Below are 9,337 nucleotides of genomic sequence, written 5' to 3'. Positions count from 1 at the left end.
ATAATAAGCAAAATTTTATTCAATAAAAAAATAATAAATGGGATAAAAACAGTGGGTAAAATGGAAGCCTATGAACTTTTTTCCTTCCACATCTGTAAGTAAATGCTGGAGAGGAGGAAATTTTGAACAGTACACCAAAATCTTCGAAGGGACCCATGCTATCATGCGCCACATTGGTGGTGCACTCCCCCCCTTTCAATTCTTGTCTTGTTACAATAATTAGTCTGGTCCGTTTCATTTCCCTTCATTCTCAAAAGTTCATTGAATCTCCTCTCTGTGCAAAGAATATACAAATAACCTGAAAGAGTTTTTTTTTTTGGGCACTTGATTCTAAGAGTTATCGACCTATGGCTATAATCTGCATGATGAACTATAATGCTTCAATTTGTACTCTGTAAGAATTTGCGGGACATTCCCAGATGCAGTTTTCTGAGCTCTGAATTGTCAAGCGACATCGCACTCAGATCTGTATGTACCTTTGCTTTCTCAATATAGACGGTCGTATCTTTTTTCTTGGTTTGTGGCGTCCTAGCGCATTGCTGGGAAGAAATTTATTTTAAGAAATGGAATTTCAAGATTTTTTTTTGTTTGGGATGGCTTGGTTATGTAATTGTTTAACAGCAGGAATATGTTTGTGTGTGTTGATTTGCTTGCTGTATAGTAAGTGTACGATCATTGACTGCTTGATTCTTGTTTGGAAAATTTTCCAAGTTTTAATATAAAAGTTGATCACTTTCCAACACTTTGCTTTTGTGCGATTGCGATTTAAGGTTTTTTTTTTTTTTGGTCTTAGCTCATTTTTAAAAATTTCATGTGGTAGTGCATAGTTTTTTCCGTTTTGTTGAATCCGAGAATCTTGTTACTTTCTTGAAATCAAATATTTTGAGATGCATGTATATTTATAAAATCTTAGGTATCAATGCATTAGTACTTGTTTTCCATGACAAGCACTTCTTCAAGAACTAATGCCAGTAATTAAGAGAGAATAATCCCATTCATAATTCCACAGAGGAACCTATTTAACCAGAAAGTTGATCGTTTTATTGAACCATCTTTCTGAATGAATATTCATGTTTTGAATGTGTCTTAACTCCTGTATAATGGGATTATATGTTGGATGTTGCAGGTGAATTATGCATTTTAGATGCAAATTAAAATGAAAAAATGCAAGCAGTTGGGTGGTGATCGGATGAGAATAGGTGTTGTTATTGGCTGTAGTAGTAGGAATATTTTTCTCCTCTTTAGCTTCTAGGTACAGTACAATTTGGATCATACTGAGTTCACAGAATATTAGGAAGACCCATGAGAGTGACACCGTGGAATCACTACCAATTGGTGGATAAAGAGGTTGATCCTGATATCCAGCTGGCTTCGGGGAAGAACGGGCTTGTCTGCGGGTGCACATTCCTTGTGTGCTTTTGTCGCCCATCTACCAGACTTGAGAGCCCATGTCATTTGAAAGTTGGACCGGTGCAAAACCAAGAAGTCTTGCCGGGACCTGCTGTTTTTTGTGAGAGTAAAGATCTATCACGGTCTGATGATAGTCATGGTGATAATAGCAGCGTTAGAAAGATTATTAGTCTTAAGAGTAGTTTGAAGAAACCAATAGATCTTTCAGTTGCTGCCACAGGTGGTGGTGGCTGTACCAAGGATCACACAGCATTTTGTGAAAAGAATGGTGACGCTGCTTGTCAAACGGAGAGGAGGAAAGTGCAGTGGACAGATACTTCTGGAGGAGAGCTTTTTCAGGTTCGGGAATTTGAGATGAGGTAAGAGGACTTAGATGCTCTTATTTTTTGATGTTCCGGTCATTAGGATATTCTAACCAATTAGCTCCGCTTTTTTTCTCTCTTTTGTGTCATTTATGTTGTTTGGTATGGGATACGCTGGCTACTTGCCAACTACCAGCAATTACTTTTTCCTTGTATTGTTCTCTGTTTTTGGTTTTGCTTGGATTTGTTGAATGTCATCATGTGACTGAGGGTCGGAAATACCCATCTGGTCTACTGTTCTCTGTGGACCTTGTGACGTAGATTCTCATACTTGGCGGAACTCTCTATTTCGGTTAGCTGGTTAACCTCATATTGTGCATTTTTTAGTTATTGAAGTAAGCACAGGAAACCTACTTATTTTACATAATTATTGTGGTCTTTCAGATGTGAGTTCAATTATGATTTATGATTAAAGTGGTCCATTGTATTGTTATCCTCTAGAAAAAAAAGCTTCAATGTATGTGTGTTTGTGGGTGTACACCTTGTTTTAAATCTTTATTGATGCAAGAAGTATTACATAATATTTTTATTTTTATTTATCATGAAGTATTAGACACTATTGATGAACTGAGTAGTTGTAACTTTATTGACTCGAAAGCCTAATGGTATCACTATTTTCCATCAATCTTTTATTGATTTCTTATGGGATTTTCTTTAAGAACTTAAATATGATGTGTATGGAAATGCAGAAACTGTATATCTCAAAATGGTACCACGGCATTGCATGTTTTCGGAATCTTGTAAATCCATGCATACTTTTACAACGATTGGCGTCACATATAAAAATGTTGATCATGAAAGCTTTCCTATCTCATAATTTGTTTGTGAGAGTGAACAATGTTGGTTATTCATGGACAATTTGTTTTAACCTCAGATATCATTAGAGTGGCAGAAAGTGAAAGAAAAAGGAAAAAACTCACTCTTGGGCATTTCTTTACCTCGTTTTCTGTTTAGGTTATGCTCTGTTTTATTTTTGTAGAAATATATTTTTTTGAAGTCAAATGAGAGAATAAGATTATCTTTATTTTTGTTTTCAGACCAGGACTTTTTTCTATCAAAACAGTTATTTAATGTGAGAATTTGTTGGTAGAACTGCTCTCAGGTAATGTATAATGGCTTATAATGTGTGGAATATTTTAAAATTTGAGAAGATGGTGGGGTGAGTTGTTGACGTCATATCATAGAACATAATGATGTAGTTGTTTTTTAAAAGTGAGGAAAATGTGAATTGAAAAGAATGATTGAATTTGGAGATGTGAAAAAGGATTGGAAATGCATTTATGGGGAATAAAATGAAAATAAAGCGGAAACCTAGTTTTCAGATTTGAACTTTTGTATACCTCGGATAAGTAGTTAAAAGTTGGACCAGGCATATCCATAATTTAACTACTCGCCTGAACTGAAGCTAGGGGCAAATGACTACTTTACTCTCTACTTGCTCCATTCTCTCTCTGTTGTTTGGCTTTTCTACATCCACGAGTTTTGGTTTAAAGTGGTCCTTTGTATTATTGTGCTATAGGAAGAAAATAGCTGGAATATGATTATATAACTAATTGGTGAAGGGAGGACCGGAGTTGATAAAAGGGTCGAGTAAGCTCTCTGTCATGGATAAAAATCATGTAAAAGAGTTTTGGAATCTCAAGCTGCACATTACTAGGAAAATCACATGAGCAGTGAGCTTTCCCCTACTATAGTTTTACCTTGGATTTATTGTGTTGCATAAACATGCGCGCCTTTGTTTCTAAACTTTGGCTGTCTGCAAATAATTGTACTTTGTGCAATCCCATTTAATCCGTCTGAGGCTTCACGAGCCACTTGCATGCTGAACATGTTTTGAACTTGTTGAATTTGTTCTTTGTTTGACATTGCCAGTCAGTTTAACAATCAAGCATTCAATGTGATTGCAGTGAAAATGGATCAGACGATGAATTTTATCATTGCAACAAAAAGACTTGTTCTTGCAATGTAATGTAGTCTGAGGTTTTTCTTCCCTAATCCAACGAGTCGCTGCAAAAGATGCATTGAGCTTCATGGAAGAAGGAAATTTTGAGTCCATATAAGAGGTGTCTCTATTCTTTCTGTCTTCCAAATCCTTTCGCCGCAGTCGATGCTCGTGTTGGTGCAGTAATAGCTATCTTCTCTAGGTTCTTGTTTGGTCATTTCGATTCGGAGAAGTCTGGGACGAATCTTCTGCCACGAGGATGAATGATAGAATTGTTATTAGTTTGCCTTATGTTGGTGTTATTGTGATTTTGGACGTGAATTACATCTTTTATTGTCTTATTATTGTTGTGAACTGTGTTACTTCTTCTGTAGTCCTGTAAAATCTAGCCGTATATGCTAAAATCTTCTATGAATATTTTACATATCATTGGATAAATAAGTCTCATATTTTGCGATATAAAAATGTGTTTTCGTGTATACTATAGATCAAACATATAAATGATACAGGGTTTTTTCATAATTGCAAAATGTTGTGTACTCCGAGGGGAGTGTTTACTAAAAAGTTGAAGGCACTGTGAAGTTCTTGTTAAGTGACTTACCGGTCTGCAGAGGCTGATCACCGTGATATATACACACACTAATATTATTATTATAGTCTCTAATGGGGCCTTGAATTGGTGGAATAAGTAATTGAGTGTCATTTTTTTTATTCGATTTCTCTCGTCAATAGTTTTTTGGACGAGTGTTATCCAACATGGTTTACTTGGTCTGATTTATAGATTATTGTAATAGATCAGGGACCGAGGTTCGAGGTTTACCTGATTGTCACTTTATTAAAAAAAAATATTTTAACGATACATGCAAAAGAATGGTCATGTCAACTTATCCACATCCTGGTCCGAAACCATCACTGATGCACATTCTTCTCCGAACTTATTAACCACACAAAACAAGGAAAATAACGAATAAGAAGAAAGATAGTAAAATTGTATAGGGAATTTCCATCCGTAGCAGAGGGAACACGTCAGGGGAAAAATGTCAGTAGCATCGCCACCTTCATTTTCATGCATCAAACTCCGCAACCCTCCATCTCCAAACTCAGCTCCTTCTTCTTCTTCTTCGTCGTCAACTGTCAAACTTACAGTAAAGAGCTCACAGTCCGAGGGCCCTTTACGAAGACCAGTGGCTCCTGCACCTGTAAAGCCTGTCCCGCCGTCAGCCGCTGCGCCATCGAGTGCTCCTCCCAAGAAGGCGGTCGACGGTGGCGTGGAAGGCAAGAATGTGATCACTTTGGAGTTTCAGAGGCAGAGGGCTAAAGAACTTCAAGAATATTTTAAGGAGAAGAAGCTTGAGGAGGCTGATCAAGGACCCTTCTTTGGGTTCATTGGCAAGAATGAAATAAGCAACGGCAGGTAATCAAGGAGTTTTTGTACCGATCCCTCGTCTCTTTTTAATTTATGGTCATATTTGGATTATGGATAATGATTTCGTCTGCTCTCTCTTGATTTGGATTGAAATTGGCATGATTACAGTGAGTATGATATAGTTTTTTGTTGGTACCAAATTTGACAGCTCGGGATTAATTGCTGATTTTATGTGGTTAAAAGTGTAAAATTTGCATAAATTCCTTTGGGAAAACTCAATTCTTCATATTTCAGGAGTGAACAATATTCAATTATGATAGCCTGAGAATCCGGGAACTTGAAACAGATATCCTCTCAACCTTATAAGCCACCATATAATTGCTTGTAGAGCTGATTTGTGATCGCAAATGAAATTTTGAGTTGGTAGCCAAAGAATCCCGCCTGTAGTTTTGTGAAGTGAGTAACGTCTAGATTTTGGTATAAATTTGTATATCATGAGTCAGATGAGATGCGCCTAAATATGATCAGAAACACGGCAAAGTGAGCTTTAGCTTCTGAATCTTCTCACGACATTGTAGAAAAATAAGTTTTTTATGATAATTTTTGCTTGCATGTTTGTTGACGTGCATTTACTTGAGAAACAGACTCAGCAAGCACAAATGTTATTTGCCTTAGCATCTGCCCCTTCTCGAGACTTTAGCGTATCTGTGTATGCCATTTTTAACTCTACACTCAAGATGAATTCTCGAGATGATTTATCAACTCCAGTCTTTCTTTTTATGATCCTTTTCTTCTGAAGCAGGGGCTTTTCAAATGCTTCTTTGGGGGGGGCACAGAAGCAAGCGCCCAAAAAATCATATTTTCTACCTCCTCTGTTTTAAAAACATTTCTTTAAAACTGAAAGTCGAACCACATACACATGCTTTTTTAAGCAACCATTTTTCTTAGAAAAGATCCTGCTATCAAACACTCTGAGTAGTCGAGGCGTGAAATCATTTAACTTCACCTCCTCATCGAAAATTGGCTTGAAAAATAAACATTTGAACCTAAATAGTTACCAACGTTGTCTTTCATCTGGTTAGATTCGATCGCATTTCTGCATCCATATCAGGTTGTAATTTTATTTTTTCTTAGAAGATTGGTAGAAGGATGCTTTATCCTTCATTTGCATCTTATATCATTGTTAATGAATTTTATTTCTTGTAAGAAAGTCATTTTAATTTGTAATCTATTTTTTTTTCTGTTGCCTGGCTTCTTTGCCATTAGCATCTGTAACAAAATCTTGTTTCTGAGTTGAAAATATCCGGTCTACTAGGTGGGCTATGTTTGGCTTTGCTGTTGGAATGTTAACAGAGTATGCTACAGGCTCAGACTTTGTGGATCAAGTTAAAATCCTCCTCTCCAATTTCGGGATTATCGATCTCGAATGATGCATACTTTTCTCGATCTCTCAGGTCCGTGAGTGTAACTTAATGTAATGATCATATATTGTTTGTTAAATTTTACGTTGCTTTTTACGTATTCAATTTCTTGTGCTGCAATCATTTCGGCCAACGATCTTCTTAGCTCTCAAGAACACAGAATTTTGAATGTTGAAGCTCCTTTTTTGTGTCGCACTGTGTACTCATTTAACCTCTGCGCATATTTTGCTTCAACTTAATGCCAACTTTTATTGTTCGTATCATTACCGCAAGCCCGTCTTACTTTTGAGTCTGTTCATTAAAAAAACAATAGAGTATTTAAATATGAAATAAGCTTACCATATTCTGAAAAAAGCAGGTGATCGTGATTATTTATTTGATTTTAAAAATGATTAAAGTTCGAACTCATCTGAAATTTTGAACCAGACCATTCCAATCCAAAGCCATTGTGGATAAAGGGATATGAAAATGGAATTTTACTTTTCACTTTTTCCATTTCCATCTTTATTCCTTTTGCATTTCACATATTATCTTCTCATTGAACCTATTGAAAAAGTTGAAAAAAATCGATTAGACATGTGCGCAACGATTATATATAAGATTATATACAGAACTAATACATTTACTGTTCGAAATATCAAAGGTACACATCTTTTTTTTAAAAAAAAACCACTCTAAATATCTTATTTGGATAATCACAAAAAGAATGATTCTAACAGAAATAATTATCTGTACGAAAATATTACAATATGGTGACAGTTGTGTATAACGAATAACAATGAGGCACCGGTTAATGTTGGCTGACACTTCGTATTAGTTGCTCACTAACATGTGTATTATTTTTTTTTTAATGAATTGAATCCATTAAAATAGGTAAAAAGTTAGTAATACAAATACACTGGGCATCCCCAGGAGATAGACTAAATATCAATCACAAACATACCATACATCCATCAGAACCACTAACACATATATCAACCTACATCAACACATTTGTCGCTTCTGGAACACAACGGTATGTATGAATCTTAATCTTCATGAAAATGGCATCAACATTAGGCGTCTCATTGTCGAAAATTACCATGTTCCGAAGATTCCAAACCTGGTAAACTGTTGCAGATAGTGCTGTGATTCTCATCTTCGCTAACGTGGATGTCCCTTTGTAGTTGTTTCGGAAGGCTGTAAGTATTGAATTCGGAGTTGCCATGTTCTTCCTCATGTCAAGCCAATTGCGCACATTATTCCAAATAATCTTCGAAATTTTGCAAGAGAAGAATAAGTGATGTACCGTTTCAAGATCATCCTTGCAAAGAACACAGCTACGATCTGGAAGAAAGCCCATTCTATCCCGTGTCATAAGCTTCGAGTGGGCAACCAACCAAAGAACAAATCGATGTTTCGGTAGGATGCAACTCTTAGCCAACAGTGGTTTCCACGGCCACACACCTTTTGAGCGCACAAAGTAGTGATATGCTCTTGAGAGGCCCCCACTCTGACCAAACCAACTTCGAAGTCGAGCAATGGCAACATCTTTGCCACCCTCATTTCTAATGCTCAAAATGTTCTTGATTAATGGTGAGTCATCATGCTTCCCACTCCAATTCCACACACCACCGAAACAACTGTAAACATGATTAACCCATCTAATCCACAAACTCTGCTTCTCCGAATGGATGTTCCACAATGTTTTAGCAAGCAATGCACGGTTCCAAGCCTTCAATTCTTTCCAACCCAATCCCACATCCTCGAGTGGCTTACATAACATAGACCATGCAATGGGCGGATGTTTTGTGGGCCAAACAAATTTGCGACAAATAGAGTGGATAGAATTTATCACACAAGTTGGGATAGGTAAAATGGACAGCCAGAAGCATTCAATACCTTGTATAACCGATCTGATCAACTCAATTTTCCCTGCATAAGATAATGACTTTCTTGGCCATGAACTCACCTTCCTAGTTACGTTGTCAATAAGATCAGTATAGTCTGCTGCACATAATCTCTTCGCCGCAATTGGTATCCCAAGATATCGGAAAGGTAGTGTCCCACGAAAAGCCCGTGATGTTCAAGATATCTTGCTTGTTATACTCATCAATGCTAGCCATAAAGATGTTAGATTTCAAGGAATTCAAGCGAAGACCAGCCATGTTACCAAACTGATGTAGGCATTGCATAATCATCGATAAACTATGTCTATCCCCATACGAGAATAAAAGCAAATCATCAGCATATGCTAAATGAGTTAATCTTAGGTTGGCACATTTTGGATGAAATGTGAAGCTTGTGGACCGAGACATTCGTTTCAGCATTCTAGACAGAACTTCAATACATAAAGTAAACAGAAGAGGAGATAATGGGTCACCTTGTCGAAGTCTACGCCTACCTTGGAAGTGCCCATGATAGTGCCCATTAATCACAATAGAATACGACGTCGTTGTGACGCACTCCATAACCCAATCAACAAATCTGCAAGGGAACTTCAAAGATAACAAAATATTGTGTAGGAAACCCCAGTCAACTGTGTCATAAGCCTTTTCCAAGTCAATCTTGAGAATACACCTCGGAGATCCACGCTTGCGTGCGTATTTGCGCATCAACTCTTGGGCTAGATGGATATTATCAACAATAGATCGCCCCTGGATGAACGCAGCTTGTGCCCCATCTACAAGATCACCCAGACAAACAGTCAACCTATTAACAATTATCTTTGAAATGATTTTGTAAAATACCGTACAACAAGAGATAGGCCGATAGTCTTTGACTGTACTCGAAACAGCTTTCTTTGGCACAAGGGCGATGATAGAATGGTTCCACTGTTTGAGTAGTTTCCCATTTG

The 9,337-nt window shown here is 37.0% G+C and overlaps 3 protein-coding genes across 5 annotated transcripts; 2 read left to right on the top strand and 1 right to left on the bottom strand.

Moving 5' to 3' along the window:
• The first annotated feature begins 141 nt into the window (after nucleotides 1-141).
• Nucleotides 142-4,179, top strand: LOC142552902 (uncharacterized). Of its 2 annotated transcripts, XM_075662801.1 has the most exons (3): nucleotides 142-468; nucleotides 1,127-1,769; nucleotides 3,680-4,179. In XM_075662801.1, the coding sequence occupies exons 2-3, from the start codon at nucleotides 1,303-1,305 to the stop codon at nucleotides 3,744-3,746; spliced, it is 534 nt and encodes a 177-aa protein (XP_075518916.1). In that variant the 5' UTR covers nucleotides 142-468; nucleotides 1,127-1,302; the 3' UTR covers nucleotides 3,747-4,179. The 2 variants fall into 2 exon arrangements, with proteins under 2 accessions (XP_075518916.1, XP_075518918.1); XM_075662803.1 differs by lacking the exon at nucleotides 142-468 and having other exon boundaries at nucleotides 477-1,769.
• A 434-nt stretch (nucleotides 4,180-4,613) lies between these two features.
• On the top strand, nucleotides 4,614-6,693 carry LOC142552901 (light-harvesting complex-like protein OHP2, chloroplastic). Of its 2 annotated transcripts, none has more exons than XM_075662800.1 (2): nucleotides 4,614-5,128; nucleotides 6,347-6,487. In XM_075662800.1, exons 1-2 carry the CDS (start codon nucleotides 4,752-4,754, stop codon nucleotides 6,375-6,377), a joined length of 408 nt encoding a protein of 135 aa, XP_075518915.1. In that variant the 5' UTR covers nucleotides 4,614-4,751; the 3' UTR covers nucleotides 6,378-6,487. The 2 variants fall into 2 exon arrangements, with proteins under 2 accessions (XP_075518915.1, XP_075518914.1); XM_075662799.1 differs by having other exon boundaries at nucleotides 4,620-5,128; nucleotides 6,396-6,693.
• Nucleotides 6,694-7,480: 787 nt separating this feature from the next.
• LOC142554287 (uncharacterized) lies at nucleotides 7,481-8,266 on the bottom strand. The gene has a single exon (XM_075664972.1). The coding sequence runs from the start codon at nucleotides 8,264-8,266 to the stop codon at nucleotides 7,481-7,483; it is 786 nt and encodes a 261-aa protein (XP_075521087.1).
• Between the last annotated feature and the right edge of the window lie 1,071 nt (nucleotides 8,267-9,337).

This window comes from Primulina tabacum, chromosome 8, assembly GCF_025594145.1.
Source record: "Primulina tabacum isolate GXHZ01 chromosome 8, ASM2559414v2, whole genome shotgun sequence".
Classification (NCBI taxonomy): Eukaryota; Viridiplantae; Streptophyta; class Magnoliopsida; order Lamiales; family Gesneriaceae; genus Primulina; species Primulina tabacum.
Note: the sequence above shows the minus strand (reverse complement) of the source record. Positions and strands in the feature narration are given on the sequence as shown.

Bases quoted from the DNA above. Each gene is read 5' to 3' on its own strand.
- LOC142552902 (XM_075662801.1), top strand. From the start codon at position 1,303: ATGAGAGTGACACCGTGGAATCACTACCAATTGGTGGATAAAGAGGTT. The intron at 1,770-3,679 runs GTAAGAGGACTT...ATGTGATTGCAG, and splicing joins GTTCGGGAATTTGAGATGAG to TGAAAATGGATCAGACGATG.
- LOC142552901 (XM_075662799.1), top strand. From the start codon at position 4,752: ATGTCAGTAGCATCGCCACCTTCATTTTCATGCATCAAACTCCGCAAC. The intron at 5,129-6,395 runs GTAATCAAGGAG...CCGGTCTACTAG, and splicing joins AATGAAATAAGCAACGGCAG to GTGGGCTATGTTTGGCTTTG.
- LOC142554287 (XM_075664972.1), bottom strand. From the start codon at position 8,266: ATGTTATGTAAGCCACTCGAGGATGTGGGATTGGGTTGGAAAGAATTG.